This window comes from Thamnophis sirtalis, unplaced genomic scaffold (genome assembly GCF_051295495.1).
Source record: "Thamnophis sirtalis isolate CommonGarterSnake01/CBP01778 unplaced genomic scaffold, rThaSir2_p1.2 scaffold_4, whole genome shotgun sequence".
Classification (NCBI taxonomy): domain Eukaryota; kingdom Metazoa; phylum Chordata; class Lepidosauria; order Squamata; family Natricidae; genus Thamnophis; species Thamnophis sirtalis.
Window position 1 is genome coordinate 7,493,571 of NW_028261384.1, and position 23,798 is coordinate 7,517,368.

Here is a 23,798-nt window from a genome sequence, read left to right on the forward strand (position 1 = left end):
GGTTTGAGTGAACTGGTAGCTCCGAAGATCAGCTGAGAACGAACCGGTTCATTCTGGCCTTGAGTCCACCTACGGGTTACATTCACTTACATTCCCTTGCTTTTTAGCCCAGCTGATCGGTGTGGCCAAGTAAATTTCTCTCTTCCTATCAACTGTGCACGCACGCCAGGCATCTCAGGTGCACGCTCAAACGGAAGTGCACGCGCAGCGCTTGTTAAACTGTTAGGATCCCACCCCTGGTCCAGGCATGGAACTGAAGTTGTGAACTTATAACCACAGCTGAGCCCCAAATTTCTGTTGCTAAGTGAGACATTTGTTAAGGAAGTCTTGCCCTGGAAGTGGGTTGCTACTGGCACTACTGCCGGCTCAGCATGCAAAAAATTGCAAAAGGCGGTGCAACCATTGTAAATACAGGTAGTCCTCGATTTACAACAGTTCGTTTAGTGACCATTCAAAATTACAACGGCACTGGAAAAAGTGGCTTATGGCTATTTTTAACACTCATTGCCCTTTGCAACATTCCGGTGGTCACTTGAGTTGCCTTCGGATGCTTGACAGCTGTTTCATATTTATGACGGTCACAATGCCCCAGGGTCATGGGATCCCCTCCTGACAAGCAAAGTCAATGGGGGAAAGCCAGATTCACTTAACAACCGTCTGACTAACTTAACAACTGCAGGGATTCACGTTAAGAAACGTGGCAAGAAAAGTTACAAAGCGGCGGCAAAACTCGCTTTTCTCACTTAGCGACCTAAACGTTGGGCTCAGTTGTGGGTTGTAAGTCGAGGACTATCTGTACCTGTTGGTGGCCAAGCATCTGAATTTTGATCACGTGACTGTAGGGATGCTGTGATTGGATGTGCCAAAAGGGTTGCAAGTCGCTTCTTTTCAACGCTAATGTAACTTCGAACAGTTGCTGAATGGATGGTTGTAAGGGAGGGGCCTCCGATAATGGCAAACATAACACCCTTTTCTTCTCCTTCAGGTACGGCCGACGGCCCATCGCCTTGTTGTCTTTGTTCTTGGAAGGCGCCGCGGGAGTTGCGGTCGCCTTTGCCCCCAGTTTCTACCTCTACTGTGGACTGCGGTTTCTGCTGGGAGCAGCTCTCTCTGGGATCACCATAAGCAGCACAGCTCTGTGTAAGACGTAACCCTGGGATATGCATTTGTGTTCAGCGAATGGAAGAGCCCTGGTGGCGCAGTGGTTGGAATGCGGTATTGCAGGCTAATTCACTGCCCGCTGCCAGGAGTTCGATCCTGACCAATTTTTTTCATTTTATTTTTATTTTTATTACACAGACAACACATACATACAACAATTTAAAAAAAACAACAACAAAAAAGCATCATCACATACAACATGTCGTTTGGTTACAGGTGTTTTAACATCCATATTCTCGAATAACATTTGCCATCACAGATTTTTCATCTGGTATAACTAAATGCCTCACTTTCGTTGAACAGTATACGTTCAATTACGATTAGTATTATTTTCCCCCCCAATAAATCATAGCTCCCTTACATTCTTGATTATCTATTTGATAACGGTATCCTGACCAAGTTTGATTTAGCCTTCTGTCCTTCCAAGAACGGATTAGTCAAGTGGCTGATTTGATCATGCTGTTGCTCCCAACGGTGTGTGTGTGTGTGTGTGTGTGTGTGTGTGTGTGTGTGTGTGTGTGTGTGTGTGTGTGTGTGTGTGTAATTCTTGGTTTTTTAAATTATATGGCAGATATTTTTTTAATGTTGTAAGCCGCCCAGAATCATTTAAATGTGTGTTGGGTGACTATATAAATTTGCTTAATGGATAATAAATCAATAATATACATTTGACCACCTGCTCACTTGCAGTTCACCAGAAGTATTTTAACAGCATTGGCACATTATGCTAAGCAGTGTTTTACTTAAACAAGCCACGCGTAGCTTTTGTAGAGCCCTGATGGCGCAGTGTTAGAATGCAGCATTGCAAGCTGACTCTGCCGACTACCCTCAGTTCGATCCTGTCTGGCTCAAGACTGACTCAGCCTTCCGTCCCTCGGTAAAATGAAGATTGCTGGTGGGGGAAATAGGCCAACTCTGTAAACTGCTTAAGAGGGCTGTAAAGCACTGTGACGCAATATATAAGTCTGATATTGCTACTGTCTTTGATGATAAAGCTGATGTTGATGATTTGGTTATACCCATGTTGGCAAATCTATGAGACACATGCCGGAAGTGGCCTGTAGGGCTGTTCTGCGCGGGATGTGCAGCCTCACTGGCTCCTCTTCCGTGTTCCTTGGGCGGACATGCGCTGGGTAGGTGTCCTTTGTGTGCGTGTGTGTGTGTGTGTGCTGAAACCCAGAAGAACAGCATTCAATTGCGCATGCGTGCGCCGGTACCCAATCTCCCAGCTTTCTTGTGCATGCATGCAGAACAGCCAGATGTTTGTCGGGTGTGTGCATGCGCCGGAAACTGGAAGTTTGGGTCCTAGCACGCGCATGCGTGATGGAACACTGATCTTCTGGGTTTCAGTGCTCCCAGGTGCGCGACAGTGAGGCCGCACATACCTCGCGGGATGGTTTTGCGTGCCATTTCTGGTGCGCAGGTCAGCATGTACTGACGTAAAAGGTTAGCCTTCACTGGGGTATACCAAATCTTAAAACAATTTATATAAAAGAGAGAGAAGGGGAACTCATCAAATTTGCAGGCCGCACCAAGATGGGGGTGGGGGGGAATAGCAAACTGGCCATTGGTTCCCCCCCCCCTTCTGATTCAACTTTTCTTTGCAGGCACCGAGTGGGTTGGCATTGCCTATCGTCCACACGCCATCATCACCACCCATGTGACTTTCGCTTTGGGACAGATGATCCTGGCAGGCTTAGCGTATGGCCTCCAGGACTGGCGGCATCTTCAGATTGCTGGTTCTGCCCCGATTTTTGTTTTCTTTTTCTACATATGGTGAGTTCTGGGTTCAAGGAGCACCTCAGCTGTCATCTCCTTTCAGGATTTGATTGGATGGATAAATGGATTTTTACTACGGCACTAAATATCTTCCAGGCATTGGGCGTTGTGCAAATATTATAGATATACAGGCAGTCCTTATAACTACAATGGAGCCCCAAATTTCTGTTGCTAAGTGAGACATTTGTTAAGTGAGTTTCACCTCATTTTACGACCTTTCTTGCCACAGTTGTAAAGTGAATCACTGCAGTTGTTTAATTAGTAACACTGTTGTTAAGTGAATACTGCTTCCCCATTGAATTTGCTGGTCAGAAGGTAGCAAAAAAGGAGATCGCTTGACCCCTGACCCTGCAACCGTCATAAATATGAGTCAGTTGCCAAGCGATCCTGTGACCTCGGGGATGCTGCTGCAACGGTCCTGACTATCAATGTATGAATACTTTTTTCAGTATTATTGTAACTTTGAACAGTCGCTAAACAAACAAACCTAACCCTAAACAAACCATCGTAAGTCGAGGAGTACCTGTAGTGACATATATTCTTTGCTTAATGACCAGTCACTTAACATCCGTTTGAAATTATGACGGATTCAAAAAAATTACTTGCAACCCATCTTCAAAGTTACAATTGCGGCATTCAGCTCCTTCATTCTCACCGTCACATTTGAGGCACCTGGTTCAGATTTACAGCTGTGATTTGCAAAGCCTTTTGCCTTTTTCCAGCAGAAAACAATTTTAAAAAAAAACAGCCATGGGATATGCTGGGTTTGCTTAAAGACCACTCGGTTATGCTTAATGACTGCATGATTTGCATAAAGATGGTAACTCACTATACAATCACTGTAAAAATGGTTGTACAATTGAGTCAAGCAATGTGATGACCTGCATAATGGCCACAACGACTTACAATCAAAACTCCAGGTCTAATTGCGGTTGTTGAACTAGGACTTCCTGTGTGTGTGTGTGTGTGTGTGTGTGTGTATGTGTGTATGTGTGTGTGTATCAGTGGTGGGTTTCAAAAAATTTTCAAACCTACTCTGTCGGTGTGGCCTCCTTTGTGGAAGTGGCTTGCCGGCCATGTGTTCTCTCTCTCTCTCTCTCTCTCTCTCTCTCTCTCTCTCTCTCTCTCTCTCTCTCTCTCTCTCTCTCTCTCTCTCTCTCTCTCTTTCCTTCCTTCCTTCCTTTTGTCTCTCTGTCCCTTTTTCCTTTTTTTCTTTCATCTCTCTCTCACTTTTTCTTTCTTTCTTTCTTCCTTCCTTTCTCTTTCTCTTTCTCTGTGTGAGTCTGTGTGTGTGTGTGTGTTTGTGTTGTGTGTGTGTGTGTGTGTCAGTGGTGGGTTTCAAAAAATTTTGGAACCTCTTCTGTAGGTGTGGCCTGCTTTCCGGGTCCACTGGTGGAACCTCTTCTAACCGGTTCGGTAGATTTGACGAACCGGTTCCAGCGAACTGGTGCGAACAGGCAGGAACCCACCTCTGATGTATATTTGTATGTATGTATGTATGTATGTATGTATGTATGTATGTATGTATGTATGTATGTATGTATGTATAGATAGATAGATAGATAGATAGATAGATAGATAGATAGATAGATAGATATGATAGATATGATAGATAGATAGATAGATAGATAGATAGATAGATAGAGATATAGAGATATAGAGATATAGAGATATAGAGATATAGATAGAGATAGATAGATAGATAGATAGATAGATAGATAGATAGATAGATAGATAGATAGATAGATATAGAAAGAGAGAGAGAGAGAAAAGAAGAAAGGAAAAGAAGAAAAGCAACTCAGGAGATAGGTAAACAACTGTTAATTAAAATCAATTTCATGTAAAACAAACAACCACAATTTATTATTTTTAGCAAAGCCCTTTTGGAAAAAGTGGAGTGTCAATCAAAAGACTCAAGGTGGCAGCAAGCACAGCCAAGCGCTGCCTTTTGTGTTACATGTAGTGCATGTGGGCGCATAAGAAAAAGAATGAAATGGTTGTCCTCCAGTTTGAGAGACATTTTGTTCCATTTGATAGGGATGCCATCCTTCCAAATTTGAAATGGTTTGCTTGCTTGCCATCCCTATATTTTTCAGGGTCCTTCCTGAGTCTGCCCGGTGGCTCGTGATGAAAGGCAAAATAGAGGATGCTAAAAAGCTTCTCCAGAAAGCAGCTTTGGTGAACAAGAGAACCATCCCTCCGAATCTCTTAGAGCAGGTAAGTTTCGGTTTTCTGCTCCCGTAAAGTTTGTTATGGCAGAGATCGCTAAGTCAGGTCAAAAATCAAATGTGGTTGGGAACAACTTGGGAATGAAGAAATTGTTAGATGAGGAGATTGTTTTAAGAAGAGACTGGACAACCATTTGTCCAGGAAATAATGAAGACACCTCCCTTGGTCAGAGGGTTGGACTAGAAGATCTTCAAAGTTTCCATTAATCCTAAGATTCTAGTCCCTCTCAGACATGCATTGCACAAGCACCTTCTGCATTATATATATATATATATATATATATATATATATATATATATATATATATATATATATATATATATATATATATATATATATATATATATATATATATATATATATATATATATATACACACACACACATATACATATACATATACATATACATATACATGTATATACATACATACATACATATACATACATACATACATACATAAATATATATATATATATATATATATATATATATATATATATATATATATATATATATATATATATATATATATATATATATATGTTATATTTATGCTGATAAATAAATAAAGGGAGACTAGTATAGATCTATTTCAAGCTATTTAGCTCTCATCAGCTAGCCATACCCAAGTTTTTGGGAATCGAACCCAAAAACTAATAAGATATATATATATAATAAGATACACACACACACACACACACACACACACACACACACACACACACACACACACACACACACACACACACACACACACACACATATATATATATATATATATATATATATATATATATATATATATATATATCTTATGTATTTATTTATTACTGTGTTTCCCCCAAAATATGACATGTCCTGAAAATAAGGCCATGCCAGATTTTTGGGGAGGGCAAAAATATAAGTCCTCCCCTGAAAATAAGCCCCTTGGACACCCCGCCCCCACCAGCCAGGCAGAGCAACTACTCACGACCTAGCGGTATCCTGAAGGCGCTAAGCCGCAGGAGCCGGGGGGGACGGGGACAGGTGCTCATATGGCTTGGCGCCTTTGGGATACCGCTAGGTCGGTGAACGGCGCTCTGCCCGGCTGGAGGGGGGGGGGTTGTGTGACTGCTCATGAGCATGGTCACCTCATGGTTGCTGTGTTGCACTGCTGTGACAGCGCAACACACCTGTTCGCTCCTGAGGCCATACTTTGGAGGTCAAAAGAAAATAAGACCCCATCTTATTTTCAAGGAAACACGGTAAGAAATTTCGTATGGCCAGCCAACTCATTCACAGTGACTCCAGGAGGCTTACAGAAATAAAATCCCTGAACAAAACCCACCTCCCTGGTGATAACTTTCAGATCAACAGAGCTGAAGAAGCTTCTTGGATGAAAAGCAAAATGTCTTCAAAGACAAATCAGAAAGTCCAGGTGCCTCGTGGGGAAAAAAAAGGTCCTTTGGGACATCCGTGATCTGGATGACTGAGAATCTCCATACACAACCAGGTCAACAACTCAATGAGCTCCATAGCATCCTGAGGTTACTAACCCTGTTGGTCAAACCAAGACTTTGGGGTCTTTCGGAAGGAGGTCTTATCTCTGCAGGGATATTGTTCCACGGAGAAGGGGCCATCACCGAGAAGGTCCTTCCTCTTGGTCCCACTAAGCTATCCAAGTATTGGTTGCCTCGAAGATGCTCTTTGCTTTTTTTAAAAAGGCAATTGGACTTTTTAAAAAAATTTCTTTGAGGAGGCATTTTGCTTCTCATTTGTTTTTATTTATTTATTTTAGAGAATTTACATAGTTGCTTACTCACCCACAGCAATTACAGACAACAAAAAACCCAATGTAGAAAAATATAAATAAATAAATAAATACTGGTAAACAACAACAACAAGAAGAACTTCCTCTGGGCAACAATACAAATTCAAATCAACCATTTTTAATTTTTTTAAAAATATTTTTTTTGTTTTATACCATGCATTGCATTTCTATGTTCAACGGTGGGTTCTCCAGGTGTCCAAAGTGTTAAAATACAAACATCTCTCTCTCTCTCTCTCTCTCTCTCTCTCTCTCTCTCTCTCTCTCTCTCTCTCTCTCTCTCTCTCTCTCTCTCTCTCTCTCTCTCTCTCTCTCTCTCTCTCTCTCTATCTATCTATCTTTCTATCTTTCTATCTATCATCTATGTTTGTCTGTCTCTCTCTATCTATCTATCCACAAAAGCGATAATGTATAAACAAATCTGCAATAATATCAATCATCTTTACAACATATACTGTCTTCCATTATAGTTTCTATTATACAACCATCAAAATATTTACTCATCTGTTTTTCTTTCTCATGTAGACCATATTTTACCTAATTCCATTCCTCTTACCTCATTATCTGTCACTTAATGATTTGTAGAATAGATCCCATGTTGTAAAATAATCTGAATCTTATTTTCTTTTAATCTGTAGGGTTAAACTATCCATATCTGCACATCCCAGAATTTTTTTGATTATATTATCATCAGCTCAAATCAACCATTTAATGGGCTCCATCTCACTCTGGGTTCCCCAGATGTATATGTGGTGAATTCTGGCCCATTTTACGACCTTTCTTTCCCCAGTTGTTAAGTGAATTGCTGCAATAATTAAGTTAGTAATACAGTTGTTAAGAGAATCTGGCTTCCCCATGAACTTTTGCTTGTGAGAAGGTCGCAAAAGGAGATCACGTGACTCCGGGACATTACTCCCGTCATAAATATGAGTTGCCAAGCAGCTGAATTTTGATAATGTGACCATGGAGATACTACAATGATCATAAGTGTGAAAAACACCCACAAGTCACTCTTTTCAGTGCTGTTGTATCTTTGAATGGTCACTAAATTAACTACTGTAATTCGAGGACTATCCTTTAGGCAAGAAAAACGAAATGCACAGGTAAAGTATAGTTGGTACCTTGCTCAACAGTAGTAACTGTGAGAGGGATCTTGGAGTCCTAGTGGACAGCCATTTAAATAGGAGCCAGCCGTGTGCAGCAGCTGCCAAAAAAGCCAACACAGTTCTAGGCTGCATCAACAGAGGGATAGAATTAAGATCATGAGAAGTGTTAATATCACTTTATAAGGCCTTGGTAAGGCCACATTTGGAATACAGCATTCAGTTTTGGTTACCACAATGTAAAAACGATGCGGAGACTCTAGAAAGAGTGCAGAGAAGAGCAACAAAAGTGATTAGGGGACTGGAGGCTAAACCATCTGAGGAATGGTTGCAGGAACTGGATATGTCTAGTTTAATGAAGAGAAGGACCAGGGGAGACATGATAGCAGTCTTCCAATATCTCAGAGGTTGCCCCAAAGAAGAGGGAGTCAAACTATTCTCCAAAGCACCTGAAGGTAGGACAAGAAGCAATGGGTGGAAACTAATCAAGGAGGGAAGCAACTTAGAATTGAGGAGAAATTTCCTGACAGAACAATTAATCAGTGGAGCAATTTGCTTCCAGAAGTTGTGAATGCTCCGGTTCCACCACAAAAGCGCGTAGGACAAAATCGCGCTCGACAAAAGCGCGCTGTGACGTCATCACAGCGCGACGAAAAAGATCGAAAAATTGTAAAAATAAAGCGAAAACCTTACCCTAAGCCCCCCAAACCTAACCCTAAACCTAACCCTAAACCTAACCCTTAACCTAACCCTAAACCTAACCCAAAACCTAACCGTTAAAGTAACGAAAAACCTAACGCTAACCCTTATCCTAACCCTAACGCTAACGCTAACGCTCTAAAGCTAACCCTAACCCTTAACCTAACCCTAACCCTAACCCTAACCCTAACCCTTACCTTTATGTGAATCGGCTTGCTTTAATTTAATTTTTATTAATTTTTATTTGAATTTTTCGATCTTTTTCGTCGCGCTGTGATGACGTCAAAGGCGCGATTTTGTCGATCGCGCTTTTGCCGTCCGCGCTTTTGACGGGTCACGAATGCTCCAACACTGGAAGTTTCAAAGAAGATGTTGGATGGCCATTTGTCTGAAGTGGTGTAGTGGCCTAAGCAGGGGGTTGGACTAGAAAACCTCCAAGCTCCCTTCCAACTCTGTTATTCTATTCTATTCTTAGTTGTAGTTTAACACATCTGGATAAGTAACTAACATATAGGAGGGGAACCTATAGCCTATATAGAAAGGGAAAACTCTCAACCAATTTTGTGGTATATATGATGTACAATGATAATAAAGGCTATACTATTCTCCTTCTCACTTTTATTCTTCCAATTTCTCATCTTTTTAATAAAGCTAACACCTAAACAAAAACCCAACTCTTCAACGGTTTTGGATCTCATTAGAAACCCCCAATTAGCAAAGATGACCCTGATAATTTCTCTCATCTGGTAAGTATGTTGTGTCTATCCTAGATGGAGTCAAAGGCTTTGATGAAAGTAACAATTTCCAACTCAAAAGGGGTTCGGAAGATTCACCTTCATGGGGGAAAAATGTTTAATCTAAAGGGGCTAATGATGCCCATGGGCACGATTCCCATTCAATAAAAGAATTTAAAGTGACCTTGGAGAAGGTATCAAAGGGTTGTTAAGCAGAAACAAGGATAAGAGAAAACACCCGGTCAGAAGCAGAAGGCGGTGTGAAAAACGAACTCAAAATAATCCCACGATTTTGTTTAATGTAAAATGAGGAAGAGACATTCTCAGAGAGGCTGGTACCGTCCCTTTGATGTTGCCCAAATCAAGAAAACGGACATTGCAAGAATTCCAGAAATGCTATATTATTGCTGTAGGGTGAAATAATTAAAAAACTGAAAACCATCCTGGGCATGGGTGGGTTTCTCCCGGCATTACTGCTAGTTCGGTGCATGCATAAAATGCTCCGCACGCATAAAAACAGGTCTGCGCATGCACAAAATGTTAAAATAAAAGAGAGAAAAAATTAAATTTGTGCAATTACAATTGTTCTGTGCATGCACAGAACCAAAAATCAAGATGGCGGCCCCGTGGGAGAACCGGTTCGGGAGTGTGGCAGGCCTGGGTCTCTGCCGGTTCCAGCGACCCAGGCTGCCAAATCACTACCAGTTCTGCCAAACCGGTAGGAACCCACCTCTGACCTTGGTGTTTAGGGATGCTCCTATCACCTTCCTTAAAGCCTCCCGCTGACTTCCCCCAAAGTCAGCTCTCTCTATACCTTTATCAAATTCCTGGATTTCCCAGGAATCAGTATCCTGTTTCAGTATTTCTAGCTACCATTGCTTTCGGGCAGGAGAAGCAAATGCATTTGAAGGGAGGGGGGGCTTGGTGCTCTCTGAACTTGGCTGTTTTCTTGCAGACATTTCATTACCCAAATTAGGTAATGTCATCAGTGCTAGTAAGGAATGGGGATAATGTTATTTAATTTAGGTTAAAAAAATGTTTACAAAGAAACAACCACGCTCTGAGAGCATTAAGGACCCCACAGTCCTCCTCTTCCTCCCCCCCCCTCTTGTTGTTGTTAGTTGCAAAGTCATGTCTGACCCATCATGACCCCATGGACAACGTTCCTCCAGGCCTTCCTGCCCTCTACCATCCTCTGGAGTCCATTCAAGCTCACGCCTACTGCTTCAGTGACTCCATCCAGCCACCTCCTTCTCTGCAATCCCCTTCTTCTTCTTTTGCCCTCCATCGTTCCTAGCATGAGGGTCTTCTCCAGTGAGTCTTTCCTTCTCGTTAGGTGGCCAAAGTATCAAGAGTTTCCTCAAGTCTTCTAAAGAGCAGTCAGGGTTGACCTCCTCTAGGACTGACCGGTTGGATGGCCTTGCAGTCCAAGGGACTCAATGCAGGAGTCTTCTTCTCCAGCACCAGAGTTCAAAGGCCTCCGTTCTTTGGCGCTCAGCCTTCCTTATGGTCCAACCTTCACAGCCATCCATTGCAACTGGGAAAACCGTAGCCTTTTTGTTGGCATGGTTTCTACTCTGCAAATACTCCTAGCACTAATGATGCTACCTAGTTGGGTCATGAAATATCTGCAAGAAAACAACCAACTCAGAGAGCATCAAGGACCCCTCATATTAACCCTAAACTACAAATATTTTATTTTATTGACATAAATTTAAGGTGAAAGTAGATTTAGAGAAAGAGTAAGAGAGATTTGCTTATCAAGCCTCAGTAGTTCTCAGTTTGGGGCTGCCACAACTGAAACTGGAATATCTATCGTTAAGCGATGCAGTTGTTGAATGAATGAATGAACCTGATTTTACGGACTTTTTGCTGCAGTTGTTAAGTTAATCACTGCAATCTTTCAGTGAATCATGTGGTCATTAAGTGAACCTGGCTTCCCCTATTGACTTTTCTTGTTGGAAGCTGGCTGGGATGGTTGCATTCACGTAATTCAAGGACACTGTAAATGTGATAAATACATACCAGTGCTTGAACTGTGACTAAGTGACCCCAGAAATGCTACAATAGCCATAAGTGCGAGGAGGAAAAGTCATAAGTCTCTTTTTTTCAGCATGGTCGTAATTTCAAACAGTTGCTAAATGAATCATTGTAAGTCGAGGATTATGTTTATAGCTATTTAAATGCCTCTCCTTCACATTTTTCATATATCCTTTAAAAAATAGCATTGATTTGCAAAATAGGAAAAGAAAATGTAGCATTTAACAACTTTACGTTGTGCATTTTCCTTTTAATGGTTTAATGGTTTAAATTTTTCCTTCCCTCCTTCGTTCCTTCCTCTTTCTTGCTTTTTCTCCTTTCTTCCTTTCTCTTTTTCTTTCTTTCTTTCTCTTTCTTTTTCACCTTCCTCCCTTCCTGTCTGCCTTCCTCTCCTTCCTTTTCTTCTTCCCCTTCATTTTTTCCACCATTCCTTTTATTCTTCTCTCTCTTTCTCCCGCCCCTCCATTACTCCTTCCTTCCTTTTCTTTCTCACTCCTTTTTCTCCTTCCTTTTCTTCCCCCTTCCCTTTCTTTCCCCTCTCATTTCTTCCACCCTTCCTTTCTTTTGTTCCTCTCTCTCTTTCTCCCCTCCCTCCTTCTTCCTTCTTCCATTCCTTCCTTCTCCTAGGTTTGTCAATAGCTTGGCCTACTATGGATTAAGCCTGAACGTTGGCAGCTTCGGCCTGAATATCTACCTGACTCAGGTCATCTTCGGGGCCGTTGAAATCCCCGCCCGGATCCTTTCCGTCTTCCTGATGCAGCGTTTTGGAAGGAAGAAGTGCCAATCACTCTGCCTCCTCCTTGGGGGGACCTTTTCCCTTCTGATCATCGCTGTCCCCAAAGGTGTGCTTTCAATTAAGAATGTCCAGGGGTGCCCACATTTTGCTCAGCTGGAATTGTTGGAAAGGGATGCTCAGAAAGTGGCTCAGACGTTGAGCTTGTCAATCAGAAGGTCGGCAGTTCGGCGGTTCGAATCCCTAGCACCACGTAATGGAGTGAGCTCCCGTGACTTGTCCCAGCTTCTGCCAACCTAGCAGTTCGAAAGCACGTAAAAAATGCAAGTAGAAAAATAGGAACCACCTTTGGTGGGAAGGAAACAGCGTTCCGTGCACTTTCGGCATTTAGTCATGCCAGCCACATGACCACGGAGACGTCTTCGGACAGCGCTGGCTCTTCGGCTTTGAAACGGAGATGAGCACCGCCCCCCTAGAGTCAGGAACGTACCACGTATATGCAAGGGGAACTTTTACCTTTACCTAAACGTAGCTGAGCCCAAAGGACCAGGGTAGACATGATAGCAATGTTGAGGGGCTGCCACAGAGAGGAGGGGATCAAGTTATTTTCCAAAGCACCTGAAGGCCAGACGAGAAATAATGGATGGAAACTGAACAAGGGGTTAGATTCAACCTGGAAATAAGGAGAAATTTTCTGACAATGAAGCCAATCAACCAATGGAACAGAAGTTGCCTTCGGAAGTTGTGGGAGCTTCATCCCTGGAGGCTTTCAAGAGGAGACTGGACTGCTATCTGTCAGAAATGGTGTAGGGCGAGGGGTTGGACTAGATGACCTACAAGGTCCCTTCCAACTCTGTTAATTTGAAATACTGTTAAATAGAGATACAGGTAGTCAACCAAAACGGAGCCCAAAATTTATGTTGCCCAAGGGAGAAAGTTGTTAAGTGAGTCTCACCCCGTCTTATATATTTTTTGCCACGGCTCTTAAGCAAATAAGTGTAGTTGTTAAATTAATCTTGCGGTCGTGAAGCAAATATGGCTTTCCCCCTCCCCCCCATTGACTTCGCTTGTCAAAAGATGACTGGGAGAGTCACAAAAGATAATCACGTGACCTTGGGACAGTGAAACCGTCATAAGTACAAGCCAGTTGCCAAGCACCTGAATTTTGATCAGATGACCATGACCTGCATGGTCAATTTTGATCTCTAACGGTGGTAAGTCTGTAAAACAGTCATAAGTCACTTTTTTCAATGCTCTTTGCAACTTCAAATAGTCCCTTTAAAACTGGCTAAGTCAAGAACTACCTGTATTTGTAGCCAATCCCTTATGGGTCATATCTACTAGTAAATATAGGAAGAAAAAAAGGGTTTCAGGGGCCTCTTAAATTCAGAATGTTTTGTTGCGATCGCTTTTATTTCGGATTTTCTGTCTCTTCATCTCCGGTTTCTCTCTCCAGATTTACCTGTGGTAACCACATTGCTGGCTGTCCTTGGAAAGTTTACAATGGCAGCATCGTTTTCAACATCCTATGTATATTCTGCAGAGCTGTTCCCCACTATTATCCGGTGAGGCTACTTAACAACCACAAGCAAAGTTTAAAAATGTCTTAAGTATAAAACAACAACAGAGTTGGAAGGGGCCTTGGAGGTCTTCTAGTCCAACCCCCTGCTTGAGCAGGAGACCTTATCATTTCAGACAAAATGGCTGTCCAAACTCATCTTAAAAACTTCCAGTGTTGGAGCATTTATAATTTCTGGAGGCAAGTCGTTCCACTGATTAATTGTTCCCACTGTTGGGGATTTTCTCCCTAGTTCTAGGTTGCTTCTCTCCTTGATTAGTTTCCATCCATTGCTTCTTGTCCTGCCTTCAGATGCCTTGGAAAAGAGATTAGCCCCCCCTCTTCTTTGTGGCAGCCCCTCAAATATTGGAAGACTGCTATCACGTCTCCCCTTAAGTTTTTTCTTTGTTCGATTAGACATTCCCAGTTCCCTTAATTATTCATCATGTGGTTTAGCCTCCAGCCCCCTAATTATCTGTTGCTCTTCTCTGCACTCTTTCTAGGATCTCAACATGTTTTTTTTTTAATCATGGCAATCAAAACTGGATGCAGCATTCCAAGGGTGGCCTTACCAAGGCATTACAATGAAGTACTATCACATCATGTGGTCTTGAAACTAGTCTGTAAAAGAGAAGAATTAGGGGTGAAATGATAACTGTCTTCCGGTAGTTGAGAGGCTATCCCAGAAAAGTAGGGACTGAAAAGTGGGGACCCAAAGCCCCCGAGGGGCAATGAGTTAGAGAGAGACCCAGTTTGGAATTAAGGAGACATTTGGGAACAATGGGAACAATTAATCAATGGAACAGCTGACCTCCTGGAGTTCCATCACTGGAAGTTTTCAAGAAGAGACTGGGCAACCATTTGTCTGAGGTAGTACAAGCTCTCCTGCCTTGAGCAGGAGGGGGTTAGACTAGAAGACCTCTGAAGCCCCTTCTGTTCTACATGATTCTACATTCCATGCTTTTATGTTCCATGAACGTTGTTTTCTTCCACCAGTAATAAACACGGTTCTATGGTGCTTTCTTCACATGGACCAATTTCTTCATCTCTTGCCCAAACCCCTTTAAGATGGTCTCTAAGAGCCGAGGTGGCGCAGTGGGTAGAGTGCAGCACTGCAGGCCACTTCAGCTGACTGCTAGTTCAGCAGTTCAGCGGTTCAAATCTCACCGGCTCAGGGTTGACTCAGCCTTCCATCCTTCCGAGGTGGGTAAAATGAGGACCCGGATTGTTGTTGGGGGCAATATGCTGACTCTGTAAACCGCTTAGAGAGGGCTGAAAGCCCTATGAAGCAGTATATAAGTCTAACTGCTATTGCTATTGCTATCTTTAATCTTTTCAGGATTAAATTATTTTAATTTAAATAGTCTAGGGTTAGATCATTTCCCTCCTTCTTAAGACCATACCTGGAACACAGCATCTAGTTTTGGTCACCACATCACAAAAAAAAAAGAAGATGGTGAGGCTTTGGAAAAAGTGCAGGGAAAAGCAACCAGGATGATGAAACGCCTGGAGATTAAAAGATATGAAGAGCAGCTGCAGGTGTTGAGTTTGACTAGTCTAGAGTAAAAAACAACTGGGGAGGGGGACATGGTAGCAGTATTCCAGTATTTGAGGGGCTGCCACAAAGAAAAGTGGGGCAATTTATTCTCCAAAGCGCCTGAAGGCAGGACAAGAAAGAACGGATGGGAATTAATCAAGGAGAGAAGCAAATTAGGATTAAGGAGAAACTTTCTAACAGTGAGAACAATTAACCAGTGGAAGATCTTGCCTTCAGGAGTTGTGGGTCACTGGGTGTGTGTGTGTGTTAAAAAAGAGATTGGACAGCCACTTATCTGAAGTATAAGGTGTAGGGTCTCCTGCTTGAGCAGGGGGGGTTGAACTAGAAGACCTCCAAGGTCCCTTCAAAGCTCCATTCTGGTTAAAATTGAAGAGCCAACTTTGCTCAAGATGGTGTGATTCACTGACCTTGACACGGAGGGTATAATTTGGCCAAACTGCCCCAGATGCTACTGATCAGCGTAGGCTGCTCAAGAGCCGAAAGAATTATCTCTGGCCTAGATTAGGGGGTGGGGTGGTGGGGGGAGAGGTGAAATAATTATTTGGGTCTGGGAAAGCTGAAAGCATGAGAAAGTGTAAATGGTATGCAAGGAGAATAACCCTGGGAAACAAAGGGGCAGCCAAAGGAAATAGGCAGATTAAAAAGCAGAAGTTTGTTTTTTTTCGGACTCGCAAGATACTTTTTAATGAAACCTTTGTAGAGCTGTGCTTCCTATCTGATCTTCCAAGTAGCACAACAACAACCCCAATTATTTCAGCTCCAAGAGGCACAGGGGGGAAAATTGGAACAGCCTTTCCACATTTCTGCCAGAATTCTCCTACCTTGCTGGCTGGGGAATTCCGGGAGTTGAAATCCTCCGGGCTTAAAGTTGCCAAGGTTGGAGACCCCTGTCCTACCACAATAATAGTCGTTCTTCTGTAATCCCTGAATTGTGTGTTTCTTGACCTGCTGATTGACATACAGGCATCTCCCTCCCCCTCCCTTCCCCACTCTCTGGGCCTGATCCTGCAGGGTTCTTTGGACAGACAAATCATTTGGCTTTTCCTACTGGGTTTTTTTTAAAAATCAGCATTAGTCCAAATTAATCCGAAGAGTGATGGCAAACCCTCTTTGTGATTCCTGGCACAGACCCTTCCTCCCAATTGGGATTGTCAGCTACTGTTTGAGTTACCAGCTACTCAAAGTTTGGGGGAAGTAGGAATAGAAAGTAGGGGGAGTTTACCTACCTGTCAAAACTGCAAATCATTGCACTGTTGTGAAAGTTTTCCCACTGGCTGTTTTTACAGGCGGTCTCGACTTATGACCACAATTGAGCCCAAAGTTGTTAAGTGAGACATTTGTTAAGTCCCTTCTGCCCCCTTTTACGAACTTTGCGGCCACAGTTGTTAAGCGAATCACCGCAGGTGTCAAATTAGTAACACCGTTGTTAAGTGAATCTGACTTTTCCATTGATTTTGCTGGTCATAAAGTTGCAAAAGGGGATCGCGTGAGCCCGGGACACTGCAGCCGTCATAAATAGGAGGCGATTACCAGGAGTCTGAATGCGGATCACATGACCACTGGGATGTTACAATGGCGGTGTGGGGAAAAAGGTCATAAGTCACTTTTTTCAATGACGCTCTAACTTCAAATATTCACTAAATGAACTGTTGTAGCTGAAGGAACACCTGTATTCCTTTATATCCTGCCTTTATTATTTTTACAAATAACTCAAGGTAGAGAAAACATTCAACACACCCTCCTCCTCCTCTTGGTTTCCGTACAACAACGACCCTGTGAGGTGGGCTGGGCTGGGAGAGAGGGACTTGGCCCAAAATCAAAGTCTCCGGGAAACCCAGCAAAACAACGTCCATCCTGTTGGACGAAACCACTTCCACTTTCCTTGGTTCCATCCCTCCTCTCTTTTGCTTCCACCCCAGGCAGACTGGACTCGGAGTATGTCAGATGACCGCCAGAGTAGCTGGAATCATCTCCCCACTGGTGGACCTCCTGGAGAAATATAGCACCTCTCTGCCCGTGGGTGTCTTCGGAAGTGCAGCTGTCGTTGGCGGGGTCTTTACTCTCCTTCTTCCCGAAACACTCGGCAAGGAGCTTCCCGATTGTGTGGATGACCTGACCCGCAAATCAAGGTAAGCTCCGTGGGGAAAGTCTGGTGTTTGCTTGATTACTTTATACCTTCTGATCGGAGGTGGTATTTCAGCAGGTTCTGGCCAGTTCTGGAGAACCGGTAGCAGAAATTTCGAGTAGTTCGGAGAACCGGTAAATACCACCTCTGGCTGGCCACGCCCCCATCTATTCTCTGCCTCCTGAGTCCCAGTTGATCGGGAGGGAATGGGGATTTTGCAGTATCCTTCCCCTGCCATGCCCACCAACCTACGCCCACCAAACCAGTAGTAAAAATGTGTGAATCCTACCACTGTGTCTGATCCAGGAGAAAGAAACCTGGGCTGGAGTCCCTGGTGCTCTCTTTGTTCTCTTGCAGACATTTCATTACCCAAACTAGGTAATATCATCACCAGAGGTGGGTTTCTATTATTTTTAACTACTGGTTTGCGCAAGTGTGCAGAAGCTTCTGTGTGTTCACAGAAATATCTGGGCAGGTGGGTGGAGCCTCCTGCCGCCATCACTACCAGTTTGCCCAATCTGGGAACAACCCACCTCTGATCATCACCATTCCTTACTAGCACTGATGATGTTACCAGTTTGGGTAATAAAATGTCTGCAAAAAAAGACCCAGCCAAGTTCAGGGAGCATTAAGGAGTCCAAATGAGTGGAAGTTTGACTTGAAAGAGATCTTCAGAGTTTCTCCTTTGCAAAAAGCCCAGGCTATGCCCATCAGAGGGTGCCACCTTCAGCCGGCACAATGCACGCAGGGATTAAGCGACTCAATTCGGTCACACCAATTTCGCATCCGGTGGTGTCCGCGGCATTGATGCTTTCATCATAATGTCAGTCAAAAACGGTCACTGTGTAAACTCTGCACCTTCAGTACAGGGTCACAACAAAGTCTGAATCGACACCACACACATGATGATTGCAGCATCAGAGAAAAAGCTGGCGCATCTTCCTACTTTTCAGGGAGAAATTTACACATTTAGCTTTCAGGCGATGGATACAAGTTGTGCCTTAAAAATTAGCAGTGGGTTTACATATGATGAGCATATGTAGCCCCTTGGCATATGACTAGAATGGGTTCAGAATTTCTGCCGCTAAGTAAGGTACTTCTTAAGTGAATTGCACACAAAGTTATGACCTTTTTGCCACAGTTGTTAAATGAATCTTCTGGTCATTAACGGAATCCACTTTCCTCCATTGACTTCGCTTGTTGGAAGCCGGCTGAAAAAAAATATGGCAAAATGTAATTACATAAAACACGGAAGCAGCAACAATTGTAATGCTGGCTTTGCGAAGTGTGTACATTTTGATTACGTGGCTTTAGGGATACCATCACAGTTGTGTGAGGAGTGGCTGTTGCTCACTTTTTTCAGTCCTGTTGGGACTTCAAACAGTCGTTAAATAAATGGTGGGAAGTTGAGGATGACTTGTTAAAAGTTTTTAGGAAGCCCAGGTTAAAGTATTTAAATCCCGTAACATTATTTTGAGCAGAATATTGTGGATTATGTACCCCTTTCCCATTGTGTGGGTTGTCCTCGTCTTATGACCATAATTGGGTTCAGAATTTCTGTTGCTGGGTGAGACATTTATTAAGTGGGTTTTGGTCCATTTTATGACTTTTCTTGCCACGGTTGTTAAGTGAATCACTGCAGGAGTTAAATGAACAAGGCAATTGTTAAATGAATCCAGCTTCCCCATTGACTTTGCTTGTCAGGAAGTGGCAAGAGGGGATCGTGTGACCCCCACCAGGATACTGCAACTGTCATAAATGTGAGTCAATGGCCATGCTTCTGAATTTTGAACAGGTGGCCAGGGGGATGCTACAATGGTTGTGTGGGAAGTGGCCGTAAGTCACTTTTTTCAGTACCGTTGTAACTTTGAACGGTCACTAAATGAACCGTTATAAGCCGAGGACTACCTGTACTGTGTATAATGAAATCTGTCTTTAACTTTTCTCATTTTTAGGAAGGGCAAGAAAACCAATGACAGCGTGGAAAATGGATGCGCAAAACCAAATAAAGACAGTTGCCTTAGTGAAAGGATAACAACCACCCATTTCTAAGTCAATGACGGATTGAGTCAGCCTGTCAAGGACACAGACTGGAGAAAAATTGGTAGATTTCTCTGTACTGTGTGAGCAGAGAAGGCAAACGTTGGTGGGCTTCGTTAGAGAGAACATTTTAAGCTACAACATAACACAGTTCATGTGATTTGACTTGCTGCAATCCAGGTCGTAAAGTGATGGATAAAGTCAGCCACTGTTTAATCAAGAAACCATGGTTTATCATAATGTATACTTTATTTTTTTTTAGTTTTTATTTTTTTAAATTTCCATACAAAGAACCGCACATACAACCATTACATAACCAACACTATTTTATATTATTCAATGTTATGTCAATTCATCTTACCATCAACCCCCCCCAAAGACTATCATCGGCTCTTATGCTCTCCATCCACCATATTTATACCCTACTCCATCGCTTTTTTTCCTCCCTCTCTCCTCCTCCCTACTTCCTTTCTTCCCTCTGTCAGCCTCTTCTCTACTTCCCCTTCCTCTCTCCTTCTCCTCTCCTACATTGAGTGCTTTCAATGGGACTTCTTACTTACTTTCAAAGGGGCTTTTAACTTACTTTCAACGGGACTTCTCTTGTTAATAAGAATTATTCTATTCTTGCTGTAATTGCCAACTCAGTGGTTTTGTTTAAAGTACTTTTTAAAGTTAGAATTGTTAGGGTTTTGTTTTTTTCAAAAAAAAAAGGAAATCAGTTTAAACACTAGTTTATCTTTCATGGGTTAGTTCTGTAACAACATGCAAAGCAGAGGGGGAAAAAAAATAAACCAGGTGTAAATCTATCACAACACAGCCAGCAATTCTCTTGGATTTTCTATTTTGGCGATTAAACCTGGTGCTTTGGCATGGGATATTCCTACTTTACCTTTAAAATCTGCACCCCATGAAACCAAATAGGCAGAAATTGCAGAGGGAGTTTTCTCCCCCCCCCTTTTTTTTAGGGAAATTGCAGGTGAGGGCCTCCCATTCTGAAATGGGGCCAGGAGTTTTCATGTTGCTCATTCTTCTCCAGATGTTTCCAATCTAAATGATCACCCTTTCAGATTAGCATTTTGCTTTCTGTGTCCCTCTCTTTTGTTTTTAAAAGAGAAAGATTGTTTGTATTCTTCCATTGTCCTTCTTCAAGTTTGTCATATCCAAACTTCTGGAAGTTCTTTGAGTCTCTTCTATCTGAATGTCACCAATAAAAAAGAACATCAAAACATTTTACTATGTTTTGCTATGGAGGGAAAAAAAACATTTCTTTAAAAAGAAAAATGGATGGTGAGTGCGAACAAAAATGAAGCTAAGAAATGCAGGTTTGGTGGAGGTGGTGGTGGAGGAGGAGGAGGAGGAGGAAGAGGAGGAGGAGGAGGAGGAGGAGAATTATCTTAGGACAGAAATATCAAAACAATACAGAAAAATTGGTTGTCTCAAATTAAGGGAGCAACCTGCATAAAACACCCCATGGGAAGTTAAACATGATCAGTAGTTCACAAATGAAGGCGAATATAACTGTCCCAGGATAACGTTGCAGATCCAATCTGGGCTGGTCACCGGAACGAGAGGTTTTGTCTTCCGAACATTCCGACTCGTGCTGGAGCCCATCTTCAGGGAGATTCTCTCTAGAGATCAGTAAATGATCAATAGCTGTCGTTTAAGTGACCAGTAGCTGTCATTTAAGACAGCAGATGGACAAGAATGAGTTGGGGGATGCTGTTGAATGGGACATTCATAGTGGGACGTAGGACCAAGAAACACCAAAATGTATATAGTTTAGTTGAGACAGTCAGGTTCTCAGAGAATGTCTTTAATGATGCAAGCACAATTGCTTTAGTATGGCAAGGTTTCTGCCTATGGATGAGGAACAATAAAGGGAATTGCTCAGAGGTTGTGTGTCTTTCTTGGTTTTTTGTTTTAGTGGTGGTGACAATAATAAAAATATAAGTGTACCATCAAATGCGTTGATGGTCATCTGTGAATCATTAGCCAGTAGGACATCTATAATGTAAGATGAATCCTAAAGGACACCATTGGCAATATAAGGACAACTGAGGAAGCCACAGAAAGCTCTTACAAGCTTCCTGCTCGGTCTGGATGGACCTTATCTTTTATTGAGTTGTCCCCATGAACATATTATTGACATAACTTTCACTACTATGACTGTGCATCCACCACAGTGAGGTTTCCAAGAACTTGTCAACCAGCTACGGGATCAGGATTACACGGTGGTGAATTAGATTAAACTGAGATCTACATCTGGGCTGGAGTCCTTTTGAGTCATTGTCCATCTTTCCATAAATGGTATTGAATGTCCCACAAGTACATTTTGAATCAATTACCAACAGTAGGGCCGGTGGTACGATGGTGCTTCTGAATTACACCCAGGACTCTTTAGAAGAACATCAAAAGCTTTTGAAAAGTTCAATAGAATCGCTAAGATTCTATAGTTTGGTTTAGTGGTTGAAACCCAAAGTCACCCAGGCAGCTTTTTACGCCTGTGGCGGAACTAGAACTCACAGTCTCTCCTGGTTTTTAGGCCAGCACTTAAATCACAGAACCAAACTCTCATTTCAGGTCACATCTTCAGCATGTCGTGTGGAGATATGCCAAGGTGAAGCCTTAAAGGTCTTGCCAAGAATTCCCCTGCACCTTTAAGTTGTACACATGAGATAATACTCAGTGTATCAGGCAAGAAGGTCTCCAAGTTACATCAGTCAGACTTAGAACCAAATGATTATCCCTGTAGGTATGGATGTGTTACAAGCAATTCCATCTACAGAACATCATCCCTATCGAGCACAATAAATGATTCAAATGCTCTCTATTTTTCTTCACGTGGACCGTGGTGTGAAAAAGCTCATCCAGATGACTCTATTATGGCTTGCTACCTTCTCAACCATTGTTCTAGTGTTCAAATGGACTCTGAATTGTATCCCAAATATTTGCCCAGCTAATTATGGTGACCGGTTGACAAAGGGAGATGGTTTTTAGTGACAATGCAGACATCTGGTTGTCTAACCTGGTCTAGGAGGCAGAAGAGTGAAAGCTAACCTCCCAAGATGCCTTCAAAAACACAACATTGACTATGTTGACCAAAATGGCCTACTATTCTCCTTTTTTGCAAGTGCATGAGCTAATAGTTGCATACCCAAGGTAGCTTCCATTAATATACCAGGTCTAGATAGAAAGGTAGCCTTCCACTTACCACAGTCCATTTAATGACCATTCAAAATTACCATGGCACTGAAAAAAACGACACGGCCATTTTTCCCCACTTACAATTTTTGCAGCATCCCCAGGGTCATGTGATCCATATTCAGATATTTGGCAACTGGCTCATATTTATGACAGTTGCGATGCCCCCTTGGGGTCACGTGATCCACTTTTGCGACCTTCTGACAAGTGAAGTCAATGGGGAGGCCATATTCACTTAACAGCCATGTTACTAACTCAACAACTGCAGTGATTCACTTAATAACGATGGCAAGAAAAGTTGCAAAATGGAGCAAAACTCACTTAACAAACATCTGACTTAGCAACAGAAATTCTTGGCTCAGTTGTGGTCAAGGATTCTACCTGTATTAGACCATTTCTATGAGAGTTTCTTTTAGGACTGAGAGAGAAAAAAAAACCACCCCAAATCATGATTTTAAAAAGCATCTTCCTGCATGAGTTATGGGTTTCTCCATTGGGTTTGCCAGCAATGCGAAGGCATCTGTATTTCTCCGGAGTAATTACACCAAAGCATTTGGTACAACCAGCACATTGTTCTAACTAGCAGTGGAAAACTCTTTTAATTTCTCAAGGACAGGCTTAATTCAGGGTGTGCTGCCTTCTTACTCACTCCATTTCTATTAAAACTGTTTTGGCAAACTTCTGGGTTACTTCTCAAAAGTATTCTGTTGTATGGCTCCCCCCAATCCCCTTTGTTTTTATGATGGTATCAGAAGAGAATGAACTAACAGCGATAAGACATTAGGTGAGAAAAATTCATCTCTAGGCTAATGCAACATGTCTCTGTGTGTGTGTGTGTGGAAAGGGGCGTGTGTCTGCACACACAGGTGTTTGAATGACTCTGAAACAGGCGGCTAATTAATTGTGGGAGACTATAAAAGTACTGCGAGGGGCGGTTTTTTCTCTTCACTTTCGGGCGCTTGGTGAAACTCTTCCAGCAGGTAAAAACTTTGCAATGATAGAAAACTTTTATAGCTTGTGCCGCATTT

At 42.5% G+C, this 23,798-nt stretch overlaps 1 protein-coding gene across 1 annotated transcript in view; it reads left to right on the top strand.

Annotated features, from left to right (window-relative positions):
- LOC106539887 (solute carrier family 22 member 13) overlaps positions 1-20,795 on the top strand; it is a 33,943-nt gene extending 13,148 nt beyond the window's left edge. Inside the window, exons 3-10 of the mRNA XM_087712429.1 lie at positions 986-1,140; positions 2,769-2,937; positions 5,037-5,157; positions 9,433-9,527; positions 12,183-12,397; positions 13,745-13,853; positions 17,324-17,533; positions 19,485-20,795. Of these exons, the coding sequence (XP_087568555.1) occupies positions 986-1,140; positions 2,769-2,937; positions 5,037-5,157; positions 9,433-9,527; positions 12,183-12,397; positions 13,745-13,853; positions 17,324-17,533; positions 19,485-19,581 (1,171 nt within the window). The 3' untranslated portion in view covers positions 19,582-20,795. The remainder of the gene's footprint in view (positions 1-985; positions 1,141-2,768; positions 2,938-5,036; positions 5,158-9,432; positions 9,528-12,182; positions 12,398-13,744; positions 13,854-17,323; positions 17,534-19,484) is intronic.
- The last annotated feature ends 3,003 nt before the right edge of the window (positions 20,796-23,798 follow it).